The sequence below is a fragment of the Limanda limanda genome, chromosome 20 (genome assembly GCF_963576545.1).
Source record: "Limanda limanda chromosome 20, fLimLim1.1, whole genome shotgun sequence".
Taxonomy (NCBI): domain Eukaryota; kingdom Metazoa; phylum Chordata; class Actinopteri; order Pleuronectiformes; family Pleuronectidae; genus Limanda; species Limanda limanda.
Window position 1 is genome coordinate 11,419,331 of NC_083655.1, and position 17,119 is coordinate 11,436,449.

General features: G+C 43.5%; 1 protein-coding gene across 1 annotated transcript in view; it reads left to right on the plus strand.

The window, feature by feature from the left end:
• sema5a (sema domain, seven thrombospondin repeats (type 1 and type 1-like), transmembrane domain (TM) and short cytoplasmic domain, (semaphorin) 5A) overlaps positions 1 to 17,119 on the plus strand; it is a 92,912-nt gene that overhangs the window by 50,015 nt on the left and 25,778 nt on the right. The window contains exons 14-15 of the mRNA XM_061093947.1: positions 2,362 to 2,509; positions 12,322 to 12,547. Of these exons, the coding sequence (XP_060949930.1) occupies positions 2,362 to 2,509; positions 12,322 to 12,547 (374 nt within the window). The remainder of the gene's footprint in view (positions 1 to 2,361; positions 2,510 to 12,321; positions 12,548 to 17,119) is intronic.

Here is a 17,119-nt window from a genome sequence, read left to right on the forward strand (position 1 = left end):
TTCCATTTAAGCCAAAAAGAAAGAACAAAAAAAACACTTGAAATGAAAGTTGCTTTTTGTTTGGTGGTATTCTTCAGCTTTTGCACCCTGAATAATTATTTAATACCACAACAGGCTTTTATTATACGGAGAACAGTCGTCCTCTCAGCGGTGTCTGCAGTGAGTCTCACTCTCCACTTCCCATGTTGCCTCGAGTCACCTCTTCAGATGAATGCACCGGCCTTCTGTTTCCACACGTGTGCGTATGGTGTGAGCTCGTTTGATCACACACACACATTCGCAAAAATTAAAAAGACCACAAGACCAAACCAAGCCTCGGCTCTCACCTCTCGTCCGCTTCCCTCTCAGCCAGCAGCCTTCCCACGAGCTCTGCCCCTGATTGTTTGCAGCAGCCAGGCCCTTTTAAAAGATGAAGCAAATGTGCTGAGACCGGCCCGTGCACAGCAGTGCTACGGGCTTAAATCTGGCTGCTTTAATGCCCGCATTTAGAAACCTTCTGTTGGTTTTTCTCCCAGCACTCTGACACGGTCCACACTGCTTACTCAGCCTATCGTGAGTAATTAGCAGCGTTGCCTTAGTCCAATCGGCTCTGTGTCTTTCCGTGAGGAGAGAAGAGGGGATAAGATAAGATGGAGCAAAGCCGCCGACTTGTCTGAAATGATTACACTGTGTACGATGATGATTCCGAAGCTCTAATCTGCTTCATATTGATCGCAGCAGTTTTTCGTTTTTTTTATACTCTACTGTGTTGCACCAGTGGTATTTTGTGTGTGTGTGTGTGTGTGGGTATGTGCGTAGAACCCCACATGGGTGGATGTCTGTGTAAGTGCGTTCATTCCGTTTCTTTCTCTCCGGCCCGATTGTAATCCACACTCTTCCTCACTTCTACTCCCCACAGTCTCATCCCACTGCAAGCACACGGATTAGTAAAAGTGGGAAACGAGCGCACTCCTCCCAGGACCTTTACTACCAGGGTATACAGAATGAAGCTTTTGATTTACCAATGAACAATAGCAGAGTATTTGTGAGAAAAAAGCATAATGGAAACATCCAGCCTGAGCCTCCTGAGGAAGGGTTTAACATTAAAGCTATTTCAGCACGAGGAGACTCGGTTTTCCTCAAAAGTCATGTGCCAAAACACAACAAAATAGCAGTTAAAGCAATTTTATAGCGGGTGTAAAAGATATAAAATAAATTATATGGCTCTAATAAGGCTGGCAATCGTCTATCGTTATGTTATAATGAGGACTAAGTAATTAAGTATTTTAGACATCGCTATAATCCTGTCTTGTAAAACGATGCAATTAGAGATGATGCATGCATCTTTGGGGCTTTTTTAATAGGCTGCGTCAATAAATTGTGCAAAGTGCATATGTATGTTCATTACGGTCTGAGGTGGACTTTTATTAGATGTTCTACAGACTCGTCTCCGGTGGCGTAATTCCATCAGATGTTTTCCGGGCTCGCACAGTGTTCTCTGCACTCCGCGGCCACATCAGAGACATGCGCTGGGTTTTGTAAAAGTTAGTTTCAAGTGAAGTTTACACGGTTTTTTCGCAGACGTCCTTGTCTTGCGGCGCAGACTCCTCGTAGCTATTTCGGTTCCGGCGGCGAGGTTTGGTGGTGTGGTGACATTGTCGGTGCCCTTCACATGACATGTGATTTGCAGTCAGATGAGGTTTAAATGCAGAGTTATTTGATGGAGCGAAGACTCCATATAGGGATATAACGGTGTCTCTTTCATTCCCACTCTGAATGTTTGTTCTTGCAGCATGTATCTTTAGTGAGTGGGTGTGATCTCTCCTGAGAAGATCCTGACTAAATGATAGAGACAGATCCCCAGCTCGCTCAGACGTGCTGTTGAACTGTAGATCAGTGAAGAAACTTAGAAGTCAGTAAAATTCAAGAGAGTTTATCTCTGATATTGAGCAAGGAAACTTAGACTTTTTTTATCTTTAATGAAAAAGTTTGAGGCATGAAGAAAGAGCCGGGCTGTAACCGAACCAGCGACCATCGGGCAGGACTCAAACCTCCGCACCACGCTCACTGGCCCTCACCTGGTTGAGTGGGCGGGTGTTTTTCTGGAAGCCTGGCATCAAGAGGAATACAAACCATTTGGCCTTGTTTCAGTTCAGTGGGTGTAACTACGCATGTAGCTCGTTGTCTTGCATGACAACCACTTAACCAAGTGATCCTATTATTTATTTTTTGCCCGATTTTTGCCTGTCTAACTTTTCTTAACTGCTGGTTGTGTGATTTTCTGGTTCCCAGGTCTTTGTTCCCCTGATCACAATGAGACGATCCGATCAAATAAAGTCACACGCTCATCCCTCGTGCTTGTTCCTCTTCCTTCCTTCCCAGGTACTGTAACGAACACCTGCCCTGCCCGCCTCATGTCTACTGGTCGGCCTGGTCGGCATGGGAACGCTGCAACGTGCCTTGTGGCGGAGGCGTCCAGTCGCGACGCAGAACCTGCGAGAACGGCAACGACTGCCCCGGGTGTGGTCAGGTATGTTGTCGGCCCCAAACAGCAGCTCTCACATGCTCCATCTTTCTGTCTTCGTCTTTCTCTCGCTCCATTCAATTTTTAGGGAAGACATTCGATGCAAGGAACAGTGAGTCGTGATGAAACTGGAACATCTAACATGACTAAATCCCCGGGCTATATTTATACAGTGGCAGCAGCCATCAGATTTATTACCGAGACCTATTTAATACCATACACACATACAGTAATCACCCATCATATGAATGGGCTTATTTTCTGCCACAAAGCTTTCTCCAAAGCGCGGATGATGCAAGGAAGTGTTGAAATACAAGCGTTCGCCTTGTTGACAGAATGATGTGACGCTCGTGTTATATCTGGTTCACACACACACACACACACACACACACACACACACACACACACACACACACACACAGACACACACACACACACACACACACACACACATACACATTCTCACACTTCCTCATCCACGGGCCTGGTACAAAAATAAAAGGGAATGTACATGATAGCTGCAGCTTCTTGTGTCCCTCTTGGAAAAGGATTAAAGAATATGGGTCAGGGGCTTTTGAATGCAAGTGGACCCTTGAAATGTGTTTTTCTATGATTGTTTAGGTTTTTTCTTCACCATTCTGACGTATAATCTGAGTTGCCGATGGTAAAAGACAAAGCCCAGCTGAACGTTTGATTCAAAGCGATGTTTGGATTTTGCTTTAAAAACAAAATCTGATAAAAAGGATTCAGCAACCAAATCATATTGAGCTAAAAAGCCTAACCTACATATTGTGTAATGGCCCGTTGTGAAGCTAAATAATACACAAGCAGTAGAATGAAATAACCCACACGAGGCCTTTCAGGCTCTAGAGCATATACATCATAGTATCTGATAATTGTCCATGACACATTAGCGGCTGCAGAACGCCCAAATGAAAAGATTGACCTTCCGTTTAGAAGCCATTTAGTCACACCCTACTCTCTGAAGCTATTTGTATCTCCCTACATACTCCCTCTCACACACACACACACACATCCCTGCCAGATGACAGCTGTCTTACTCCTGTCATTGCATGGCAACCATTATCCTCACTGAAGCATTCTGGGAACGCTGCAGCATTCCTGGTGGAGCTTGGTTCACAAAAAGGAAACTGATGGCGAGCGCGAGGGAATCTCGTCGCTTTCTCAAAGAGAGACAGCTCGTCCCTGACTTTCTGTCTACGGGGGTATTTTTTTTTATTCATCCTCAGTTCGGAGATGATCTACGGCTGAGTGAGCGGGTGATGTTAGAGATGGTCCTTATCGTGTCAGGGGAAGGAACATGATTACAGACATGGAGGTGGACATGCCAGTGAGAGCTGAGACGGGTCAGTGGGAAAGGTCATGTGAGCTCCACTGTCGCTGTCACTTTCACCCACTTAATCTTTTTTACACTCCTCTCGTCACCATTAGTCTTGGACTTTAACTTTGTTTTGTTTACTCTTCGGCTTCTTGTCGTCCAAATTTGTGACACGGACTTAATTGGGGCCATCTCAGGCACAAGCGCTGTAATTACATGCAGGTTTCTACAGACACCTTCTCTGTCCCGGCGAAGGCTTTACTCCGACAGCTCGGCTCGTATTATAGCTGCACATTAACTCAGATAAAATAAACATTTGCTGCCTTTCATTTACAGCTCTGATAAGGTGCTTAATCGCACAGCTGTTAATGTATAACAACTGCCTCAATGCACTTAAAGCCACTAAAGCGCTGCAGCTTAAGAGTTCGGCAAGGGAAACTTTAAAACTCCAAATAACATCCGATGGAAAATAGCGACAAATGTATTCGTCTTTCACACTTAAAGATCAAGGGTGATGGGAATATGTTCTCTCAATTTAATTGAGGACCCCCCCTCCCCTCCCTTCTGAAAAAAAGTAAAAAGTGTGATAGAGTTTGTTTTTTATGCGCCATCTGTCTGTTTCCACTTCCCCCGGACAGATCCATGTTTTATTAAACAGAAGGAGACCATACACACACACACACACACACACACACACACACACACTGAGGTTTTTCTCATCAGCTACTTTTTTAGTTCAGACACACCCCACTGAGACCTGATGAGACCAACACCGTCGAGGTGTTGGCGTCTGTGCGTTCATGTTTACCTGTAAGATTGATATTGCTGCAGCCACCTGTGGTCAGATCCAGGCCTTTTTCCAGACATAAATCGACAGAGAAGACCTAACATCTGCTTGGTGTTTTACGGTAATGACAGACCGGTCGGCAATTCACGAGAAATACTAACTTTTGGAAATTTGAAAAAGAGTAGAAGTGGAATGAAGCTGGTGACACTGGCCTTCAATACGATGTAGAGAGTCAACATTCACGATGTGATAAGAAAGTGAAAAAAGTCATTTAAAACATGATGTAGCTGTACATTTGTTGTGATTTTGAACCCTAATTCCATTTCTTATCAAGGTCAATTTCAATTTTCACAACATCCTTTGTGAACCACATTAATTTACTGAAAACATATCGATCTAACCTCTTTAGTATATGATCACTGGAACTGTTTTACATGCACATAGAACAGTTCCAGTCCAAAGATAAAGATAATTCCTCCCTAAAATCAAACTCTGCCATGATCCAATGCAAAACTATAATGGTAAAGTGCAAACAACTGCCAAGGCCCAACAGTCCCCTAGTATCAGTCAAGCTGCAATCAACCATATGGTCTATGAGCTGCGCCAAACTTCAGTCCCCTAAATATGTCAGAAATCAACCAAAGTGTTGGAAAACGCTATGTTCTCGCCATGTTAAAGAAAGTGAACAGAAATCCTGTATCCGCCCCTGATCCGGATCCACACCAAAATGTAATGCGCTCTTCCCTGATCCAAACCGTATCCTTCCACTTAGTTTTATGGTAATCCACTCAGTAATCGTAACTCGTAATCCTGCCAAATAACAGACAAACAAACAGATGAAAACATAACCTCCTCGGCGGAGGGAAAAATTGCAAGCTGGGCAATTTATTTTGTCACTTGTTTCACCATCGGACAGAGAGAAATGCTGGAAATTGTTTGTTTTACGTGTCTTGTTTCAGATCAGTAATATGTTTTGCAGTGGTGCTTTCCTGCAGCTCCACACCAGCAACAAGGCTCTGTCACTAATTCTCCTTCTGAATGACATTTCAGCTGCTTAGCTAGTCGCCAGTTCACTGCCAAACTTTCCTGCATGACTCCGTCATAATGCAATCCTGTGAAAGCTGCTTGTAGGTCATTCAAACCGGAAAAAACAGTTTCTCAGTTTCTCTTGGAGATTGTGACATTCTGAATCTACTTTTCTTTCCTTGATGGTCACCGTGATGCATGTCAGCGAAGACAGGTCAACACGTACGTTGGTATTTTTAGAGCCCAGAGGCAGGAGGCTCCTCATGCCTGAAGCACAATGCAGAGTCAGGGACAAAGTAGCTGAAATGAAGCCGGTAGAGATTCAGGTCAAGGACACCTTAATTTAACACAAGCGTCTCTACTGACTAAGCATCTCTGCTGCCGTGGAAAAAAAATAGTTGCAACATACATGATTAGAAGGAACTTGCTCTCCAGGTGCCTTATTTCCATCCAACCTGCCATAATGTTGCCCTGTGTGTCATTGCCTTAAGCCTCCACAGTCTTATCATCAGGGAAGTACTTAGTCCTGAGGTGCTCGGTGCCTCATTTTGCTGATATAAAAGGCCCGTGACTGCAAGTTCATCACTCTGAGTCCTGGTCCATGCAGCGCCGCTCCATCTCTCCGCTTTCATTAAATCTGCAGGATTCAATCCCCCACAGAAACCGACAAAATCTAGGCTGGAAATAAACAAGCCTGGCTCCGGTGGCCCAGCGGTGACGTACGTTACCGAACCCGGAGCACAATACTTACGCTGCTGTTTCCCAGCGTGGCGACACAGGCACACAACCTGGGATGAACTGGAAAAGTTTTCCTTTCCCTGAAAACACTGAAGCAATGAGTCACTATTCATTAAAGAGGCTGATGACACAAAGATAATTATCACCCGGAGGAGACCGGCCCTTGTATGTAAAATGATCTAATCAGGAGATATCATTGAGATGAAGATCTCTGTCTAGAGCAGAATAAGAGAAAAGCAGAAAAGCAATCATCGCCAATACGTGAGAGTCTAGGCAGACACAACAGAACCTACAGAGCAGCTGCAGACATCAGTGAATAGATTTGAAGTTTTAATTTGAAGTTTAGATCCACCTTTCTCTCTTCTGAGCTTCCTCCCCCCCCTGAGGTTCTCTTGCCTGATTTCCTGGCTAAAATTAAACGTTTACAAAATCATGCGTTTGAAAAAAGTTTTTAATGATGCGCTTTTATTATAATACAATAAGTCATCGTGTTTGTTTTGATTTTAATATAAAACATAATCCGGCAACTAGTTCCAGCTCCGCGTAATTTGATTCTCCTCACAGCCAGACTGTGCAGTTTGGACAGAAGCATTACATTAATGATTTCTTTTCTTTTTTTTCTCAACCAATTTAAGACTAATACCACATGAATTCAGTGTCGCATACATAACTTCCGAATGTTTTGCATGCCTGTTTAAGCAATTAGTTTGAAGTCAATGCATTAGAAAATAAAGTATATACTCCCACAAAAATATGAGAGAGAAATTAGGATTGCTTCTGATCTGTAAATTGTATCCTGCAGTTTTTAAATTCCTGTTTTAGATAAAAAGACGACTCTCAGATATGTGAAGTCTTCAGGAAGATATGATTCACTGTGGTACCTTCTGCTTTACACAGTTAAGCACATCAGATATCTCTCAAAAGAGGGACCATTCTTCTCGGCTGAGCGCCACATCGTGACCCTGTCTGTCAGAGTTCAGTTAAAGTCAAATCCGGGCCAGGCACAGCCGCCGATGCAAAGAGCTGCTAAATGATATCGAGAGCTGTTCTATTTACCTGCGAGGAGTTCAGACGTGCGGCCGGGCTGTGAAATGAAAGTTAAGTAGCCGGTGCCTGTGTAGGCAGACTGATGTGTGAATGTACTTGTGTGTTTTCGTGTTACAAAGTGTAACGTATTGTGTGTGAGTGTGTGTGCGTGTGCCTGCATGCGGGCACTGGTGTGTAGCCAGGAGACCTGCTCCCTGCCGGGCTTCATTATGGAATCAGACTGGTGGGGGAGAGAGAGAAAGAGAGAGAGAGATAGAGCGAGAGAGAGAGGAGTCAGTGTTTGACTAAGTGTGTTTTGGTCGGCGCTGCTAATTGAACTGATGTGTCATGGAGACTGGAGGAACATTAGGCGTTGATTTCCACGGACACCAACCACAATAGATAGAGACGTAGGAGCTGAGGAGGATTAGTCACTCGCACGTCTCACATCAGGACCATTCACTTAAATGTCAGGGTGGTGGTGTGTATAGTCTCCTGTCTATACACCAACACATAGGCTCTCTGTTACACACACACACACACACAAACACAAACTGACGCACACACACACACAGACGTGTCTTCATCACATGGATTTCCTGTAGACCTACTATGTAACATTACCATAGTTACTACTTGTCCACCCTTAACCTTAACTGTAAAACATGTGACCTTCAAATAAAGATTTACATTATGGGGACTTGCTTTTATTCCCAATAGGAAAGCAAGTCCCCATAAGGTGACTGTGTTAACTGATTTAGGTCCTCCCAAGATCAGTAATACCTGGACCACACACACACACACACATACACACACAAACACAGTCAGCCGGTCCAGTACAAGGTATAATGAGTATAATGATGGTAGGAGGCTGGAGAGGCATGACTCCCTATTATTCACCTCGCAGCTGTATACAAGAGAGAGCCTTGTGTACACACACACACACACACACACACACACACACACACACACACACACACACACACACACACACACACACACACACAAGTACAGTGACATGCAATGTATATCACCCTCCACTACACATTCATACATTCTCTCTCTCTCTCTCTCTCTCTCTCTCTCTCTCTCTCTCTCTCTCTCTCTCTCTCTCTCTCTCACTCTCTCTCTCTCTCTCTCTCTCTCTCTCTCTCCCTCTCCTCCTCCGCCTTGATCCCCTCAGCATGTAACACCTAAAAAAGAATCAGCATGCGCTCTGTGGATGGAGAAAGAATGAGATAGGAACAGCCCAAATCCATAACTCAGCCATGCATAAACTTATAAACACGCAACGGCTTCACTCTTCACACTCACAAACACACAATTCAATGGCAAAGTGCCAGATTGAGACCACCACGTCCACACTGACCCACCATGCAGCTTGTGTATGTGCCGCAGCATAGATGCTATCGGCCGCCCCCCCCCCCCCCACCCAGCTCTCCTGAGCTCCAGCCAGAAACACATCGCTGTGCCAGTTTGAGAGCAGCTGCCCGTTTAAGGTGTTGCACGGCATAAAATCACTGCTCTCCATTTGCCCATAATGCATATCACTGTTGTAGCCTGAAGGGGGGGGGGGGGACGCGGATGCGAGCTGACATCAGTGGACTAATTGAATCCAATATTGTGTTCCACATGCCACTTGTCACATCCGACTGCGTTCTGCCTTGTTTTCACTTTTGCTTAATTTCCCTGAAATTGAGTGAAATGAGTGAGTGTGGCCGAGTGAAGAGAAATGTGTCCGAGTTTTATCAGCCGGCCACATCAACTGGAAAGAGATGAAACATTTAAATCATAACGCTCAGCTTCTTCTGCTTAAATGTTTTTCCAGCAGCGAATCAAAGTTAGATTCAAACTTGGCTCGTCCCTTTTGTTCAAACAGCCACATTTGCATGAACAGCATGCACTGTATGCCTAACATGACCTCTGCTCTGCTCTGGCTCTGCTGAATGCCATTTGAATGGAATTATGGAATTTGCTTGTAGGAGTATGTATATGTTGAGTTTATGGATTTCTAAGAGATGTGTTTATTTCACATCTACGTTTGAATGTATTATTCAAACACGGTATAAACTTTGGCACTCTTCATGAAGAGGAGACTGTTTTTATTATTTTGAAAATTTTTGTATTCACGTGTTGTTGCCATAAAGAGGCTCTTTTTTACTGCAGTAAAAGGCAATAAACTGTCCACCAGCATTCAACATAGTTATTGGATGTAGTATAATTAAGATTCAAGGTCTTCAGCCTCATACATTCAGGTTTATTTGCTCAGCACCTGGATAAAGTACTATTTTTGTTTGTGTATTTAATTTTCGAAATAAAAGTCCCATAAATCATTCACCTAAGCAATTTCATCCAACACACGGTCATGAGTCTATTCCTGTCCACACAAATGATTAATTATGGGATAATGATCCACCAATTGTGTGTTTAATGATTATAATGGAGGACAAGAGAGTTAGTTCTGCTTTGTTTAAGGTCGTGTGTGTTCAGTTCTGGACACGTTTCCTCTGATTTTCTTTCTCCCCCCCCTCTAGTCTCCTTTTTATCTCCTTCTATAACTTGATTTAAACATCCAGATTTCTGCGTTTTTTTTCAAAGTTGATCAATATTTAACGCACTGTGTGTCTTAATTGCATCATATACAACACTCAACCATAGGGCCTATAAGAGGAAAGGTTCTCGAGATATGGAAGCCACAGATAAATTCTGTTCTTCAGGTTGTCCAAAGATTTTCATTACAATCTCTTTTTCTATCCTACACATAAAACAGAAATCTCCGTCCGTCTCTGCTCTGATCTTTTTGATTTTCAACTTCTCAGCTCATTGATCTCAAACTTAAAAGTTGTTTCGCAGAGAACCGGAGAAACTGCAGTGTCAGCTTTTTGGATTAACGCTTGTTGAGAGCCCGTCCGTAACTCCTCCATTTCTGCACTTGTTGCGTCGCTCATTGAAAGAAAAAACTGCAGTCTGTTAATTAAAACAGAATATTGGATTAAAAATCTTATATCAGCTGGACATATTCATCAGACTCGCACGTTGACCACGATGCTGCGTAAACTTTAGCTGTATTTGATGTGGATGCCTTCTGAGACCTTGAATGAGGTTTAGCTTTAAACCCAGTAATTATCTCCTTAACCCTCTTCGTCGACACTAATCCTCAGAGAGCACAGGGAAAAACGCTTACTAGACAAGCCTCATTAAATATTTATTGTGTTTGGCCACCATCAACAACTCACACAACAAACACCCACAGATCGTTTGCCTTCTCCCCCTCCATTCATGCCATTTTGTCGCTTTTCTGTCGCTGTAGGCGATGGAGAGACACCTAGACTGACTTTTTTTTTCTTCCCCCTTCCTTTTGGTTATTGGCTGATAATCATGGATTGTGGGACGGTCTGCGGTGCGTGATCATGTTAAATATTAATGCCTGAAGACGATTACAGAGCTGGATGGGGGGAGGCAGGAAGTGCGGTGGCTGTGACACCGTCATTCATCACAGGGGCCCTAACAGAATCCAAATCCTTCCTGTGTTTTTAACCTTGATGCCCCTGGGAAGAGCGAGGGAGAGAGGAGGAGATAGAAAGGGAGGCGCATGGGGAGAGACGGAGCAAGAAATGAAGCAGCGACACACGGAGAAAAAGAAACAAGGAGAAGGGAGAAAGACGAGCCGACGCAAAGCGAGTTATGAACACTGTGTGAAGAAGAGGAAGGGGCGACATATAAAGGAAAAGATAAATAGATGAATGGAAGGAGGGAATAGGAAGACAAGTAGAGCTGCATAGTGTATGATGTATAATGCTCTCCTCAGCTGACCTGTCAGCCCATCCCATGTGACGGGCTGACGGATGTGCAGAAAGGAACTCTTATCTTATTTTGTCAAGGTCTGGCAGTCACTCAAGGCCTATTCAGCATAAATAAACAAGCAGAGAGGAAAATGACAGTCATCTCACCTTCTCCTCTGTGGTGTCATTTTCTCCAGGCATATCACCACCTCCTTATTTATTTATCTGGGCATAAAAGGGTCTGGACTGCCTATTACCCAGCTTTTATCTCTGAGAATCATATCATCAAATATCGCACCACAGAAAAGGAGGAATATATATATATTTTTTTTTGGGGCCTGTTGCTCAAATTGGCTCAGGGAAAAAACAAATATATATATTTATATAAATTTATATATATACGGGATGAGAATCACATATATTGTTGGAGCTTCAGTGCCATGTTTTCATTTTTATTACCCAGCTCCCAAAGCCAAATGCAGATGGGAAAAAGACTTGCCATTATTGCCTTCTTCTTTCTTTACCCTCCACTTCCTCGTGTCTCTTTATTAACTTTTCCTCATCCTCTCTCCTCCTCCTCCATCCATCCCCCCTGGTAATAAATTAAACTTGACCAATGACCTTTCCTGCCCGGCTTGTTTGCCTCTCGCCATGTGCAGCAAGCAAAGCCTAATGGGACTCTATCCTTAGTGGGTGTGTGCTGGCAGAGTGGCAGGCTGTGTTGAGAACAGCTGAACATGCCTGTGTTGATTTTATTTTTGAGGGCTGAGTGGTACTGGACCCAGTAACATACCGAAAACCCGTCTGAACCGGAATCAAGAGGCTTTTTTCGAGGATGAAAGCTTTGAAAAGGCTTTTTATTTCCTCATAAAACACCCAGTTTCATTTCATTTGTCACTGCTGTGAGTTTCAAAAGGCATTGTCCCATCCATTATTATGCCTGGGAAATGCACCAGACATTTCTCTCTCAGCTTGTCATGCTTAATTATTGTCTTAATGATTTGTGATTATCTCTTCCTACGCCAATTCATGCTAATTCACCTCCAGGCAAAAGCGCCCGCAGGGAAATAGACAAGAAACTCCCCAATGACGTGAAATGTGTCTGTCTCTTTGGCTGCAGGAGCACCAGTCGTGCAACACCCTGCCGTGTCCCGACCTGAAGAAGACCACGCCCTGGACTCCCTGGACGCCCGTCAACATCTCCGACAACGGCGGGCACTACGAGCAGCGCTTCCGCTACACCTGCAAAGCTCGCATCCCGGACCCCAGCCTCCTGGAAGTGGGGAGGCAGAGGATCGAGATGCGCTACTGCTCCAGCGACGGCTCCACGGGCTGCTCCACCGACGGTGAGTGCAGAGTGGGAGAGACAGATGGTTCTCTCTCCAGCTAGCTCAGCCTCTGGACGTTTCTGTTATCTCGCTCCAACTGGCTTTCTGCGTCTCTGCAGGCTAGTTACTGGCCTCTCGCCTCAGGTCTTTCCTTCTTTCTACGTGTCTGTTGTTTGTGAGATTTTTTGCCTCTTCAAACTTTTTCTCTCTCCGTCCTGCAAAAAAGTTTAAAGAGCAGAATCTTAATCAGCTCCCGTGCTTTTGGTTTGTTTCTCATCAGAGCATCAGACATGATAATGAACATCCAATCCACAAAGCTGATCAGCAGTTTACAACTCAGAATCAGAATTAGAATCAGAAGGTATTTATTGCCAAGTAGGTTTACAGATACCTGGAATTTGCTCTGGTTATTGGTGCATACAATGAAAATAGAAACATAAAAACTCAATAAATACAACACACATAAGAAAAACAATAAAAAACAATATATATATATAAAAATATATAAAAGATAAAAGATATAAAAAGTGAAGTAAAAAGTGAAATGAAAAATGAAAAACAGTAGAACAGTGTCAAATTGCAATATGCGATGTAATGCAGTATAATGCATCAATTTAACACATCCTTGAGGTGTGGGGGCGGAGTAAAAGTCCAAGTCAGGTGGGGGTCCCGGGCCTTGTTGATAAGGCCAACTGCAGCCGGGAAGAAGCTGGTCTTGTGGCGGGCGGTTTTTGCCATTCTTTATCCAATACTTCTGTTCTTTCTTCTTACCCGAGTTAATGCACCACACGGTCTCCCGCGGCCACGCCCCTGCTGAATGAAACGCTTTCCCTTCTGCACACACAGGCCGCTAATTGACAAGTTGTTTATGTTGTCAAGTGGAAGGATCCATATTAGAGGGGAGACAGGCGGGGCGGCACCACACCACAGTAAACACGACCAGAGATCACTCACAGTGCGTCTATATTGCTCCCTGCCTCCGAGAGGGAAGCATATATTGTTTTATGGTTAGCGCCTGGCTGAGCTGCGGCGACCTCCAATCACATTGAGTTCACTTATGTCTCTGGGTGGTCTGTCGCTACCACGTGGCGCCGTAATCACACAGGTCAGCCTTAATGCGCCCTAACAGTGGGCTTTTCTCTCCTCTGATGATCTCTCTCCTCTTCCTCATCTGTGATTGCTAATCTCCGTCTTTTCCCTCTGCGCCGTCGCTGCTGTTCTCTTCGGCCTTTGAAGCCGATGTTTAAACGTTCCTGGAGGGTTTCAGGCGAGCACCGGGAAGGCACGGAGGAAAAAAACCCGACTGCAGCCTGGAAGCCCTTACGAGAGTGACAGCCACACATCCGAGTCATTAGGAAACAAAGACTTGAGCTTTAATAGGTCTGCCTTGTTCCCGATTAGCGCGAGGAAGTAACAGACACGACGTGTTTGATTAGAGGTTTTCACCAGAAGCCCTGAAATCAGATTAGTTTCGGTGTTAATTACACCAATTTAAAAGCCAAGGCTGGGATTTGAGCCGTCACTTTTGACAATGTGTTCGCCTGTTTCGCAGAATGTGAGCAGCCTATAGTTTGCTGCGGGCAGACGGGGATGTATGACAGCACCAGTACACACTTTAAATCCACTCGACAACCAGCGTACAAACATGGGTGTTGTTTTTCTCATATCTGCTCACAGGAAACATTGGAAACTCGGTTAACGAAGCTCATTGATGTGCGTATTATGTGCCGGCGCTGCTGCAGGTGAAATGTAGAAACTGGTAATGACAGTGTTAATAGAAGCAGACTTCATTATACACTCAGTGCCAAATATCATCAACAGTTGGGTTCAGTCATGACGCTATTGGATTTTACATTCTGCTCATTTTGGCCTTTAACTCGATAAGTAATGGTATAAAAACACCCAAGGCTGAATCGCTGTTCTACATTCCCTCAAAGCATGGCCTTGTTAGATTTATAAGAAGAATGAACGATTAACTGTGAAATCAAATGTGTGTTTTTCCATTCACTCGTTAATTTTCAGTGAAGCAAATACCTTTTCAACATCAGACCTGGTTTTCTTTTCATCTAAAGCTCAACGGCATTTGAAGGAAGAAACTTTGATGGAAAATATGAAACAATTTCATTCTCGGGAAAAAGAAACGACAGCTTGGCTCCAGCTGTAGAGTTTGAAGGAAAACAAGACCTATGGTGGTGTGTGTGGCCTCTGTGTGCGACTCTGCTCTTGTCCCAGGTTGATTGTTCATGTACAGACTTCAATATGATTCACTTCTCCGAGGAGTTTTAAGTCATAACTGTAGGAAAGAGGACTGAGTCCGGTGATCCACTTCTTCATTTCAGCCATTATCAAACCTGTCATCCATCTGGAAAGCAGTGGTGTGTGTGGGTATGTGGGGGGGCAGAGTTTATGTGCCTGTTGGCCAGTTTTGCTGTTGGGTGGAAATGTGCGTTTGATTTTGTGTGTCCATGTGTGTGTACATGACATTTTTCCAATTTGACCTCCTCCTACCATCAACCTCTCACAGATGTATGGTGGGCCTGAGCCAGCAGTTAACTTTTCTTAAAGGTCAAAATGCTTTTTTCTGCATTTATGTAAGTTTATTATAATCACCATTTATCTATAATTCATATTTTTATGCAGACATTCAGTTATCAGTTGTTCGTGCCCCTTAGTTGTACAAACCGTAGAATTCCTGCAGTCCGCCTTTGACTTTCAGTCCCATTCATCAGGTGATGAATGCAGACAAATCCAAATTCATGCTTTTTTCAAAGGGCAGGGTGGTAACATCTTATTTGGCCAAGATCTCAAGTGAAATGGTCAGAATATGTATTGACATAAATACATTCCTCAGAAATTGTCATTCAAACCTCAAAATAAAAACCTTGTTCTCAAGGACTAATTCCTGTTTCTGACTAAAGACAATGAAACACGATTGTGGCATTTATTAAATCACGGCAATCTGTTCTTTATGAACACACCTGCCCAGTGCATAAAGACTTTAGATACTGTATCATTGTGCTTTACATTTTAGTACTGGCTGTAGAAATATTTTATAACACTCCAACTCTTTATGCAGTGCCCATCTGCCTGGAAAAATGAACAGAAGTCCAGTCAAAAGAGCTGATAACCACGAGGACATTTTGAAGAATATTTTTGGTCAAAGGGATAACTTCTAAATGATTGCTTTAGAAAATCGTACCAGTTAAAGTATTTTGATTTTCTTTATTAACTAGTGTAGCATGTGAATCGAATATCGTGGTCTCTTGTTTGACGTGTGTGACAGTTTTATTTGTGTGTGTGTGTTTATTGATCCAACAATGTGTATGCTGTTCTCTTGGCAAGATCACACTAAGTGACATCAACTCGGCGTAGCTAAAGCAGAAATGCAGAGTTCTGACCGTCTGCTGAGGACAATAAAAACTTTATGGGTTTTTGACGGTCCACTGGCCCACCGATGCGGCAAGATTCCTCCTGTTGCTCCTGATGGCCGGTGCGACTGTGACAGATGAGTGTGTTGTCAACGTGTTTGTGAGAGAGAGACGGAGAGAGAGAGAGAGTGACAGCAGGGCAGAGACAGCTTGGTTCAGCTTGACAATGATGCAATGGCACAAAACCCTTCTTTACAGATCCTAACTCCTCAGCAACCTGTAATGATGAAACTGGCAGAGAACCACCATGCACAAGACTCGCAACGACATTCAGAGCAATTGAGTTTCTTTGAAAGTTAAGATAAATCTTTGCGTGATTAACTGTACCTCCAATTTGTTTGGATCTCGTTTTAGATCGGAACAAGTAAAAACGATGCTTCCTGATTGGCTGCTGTGCGTAATAACTAATTAAAGATACAGTGTCACATTCAATTACATATACATTACAGATAATAATCACATGAGTAGGTATAAGAATATAAATCGATAACTGGACATTAATAGGAATTCTAATTATAAAGGAATTGTAATCAACATTTTAGGACCTATACAATGGATTAGGAAGTTGGTTGTTACAGTTTTACTCGTCTGAAATCGATACATGACATGTGATGTGACAGAATCTTTCATAGTCTCTTCATGTCCCACTGATGTCACTTCTCAGCCACTCAATAAAAAAAGCTCATCCTGCCTCGTAGTCTCAGATCTTCTTTGTCTCTCTCGACTCAGACATAAAGTCTGGGTGTTTGTAGCTTTGAGGATCAGAGCTCTCAGGTAGGCCTGACGTTTGACGATGTGAATTGTTCTCAGAGACGCACTGCGTGTTAGTGACCTGGAGGTCTAATCTGTGACGCACAGAATTAATCCCCCATCGATAGGGAGAATAAATAGATGTGCGAGATCCGCATGTGACTTTCCAAACCCCTCCCCAGCCTCTCTCTCCCTCTGTGTTTAAGATCTCTATCTGTCTTTATTAGGAGAGATAAATTATGAGTATATGATTTAACCAAGCATTTACAATGAGCTTTTATACAGTATAACATACTGACTTGTTTCGTTTCAGTGATCATGGCTTAATGATAGCGATGAGTTAATTACTTAAGATCTGTAGTGATTTAAATACCCCTCTTGTCGTGTACGCCCAGCGATTAGTCTCGTTTCT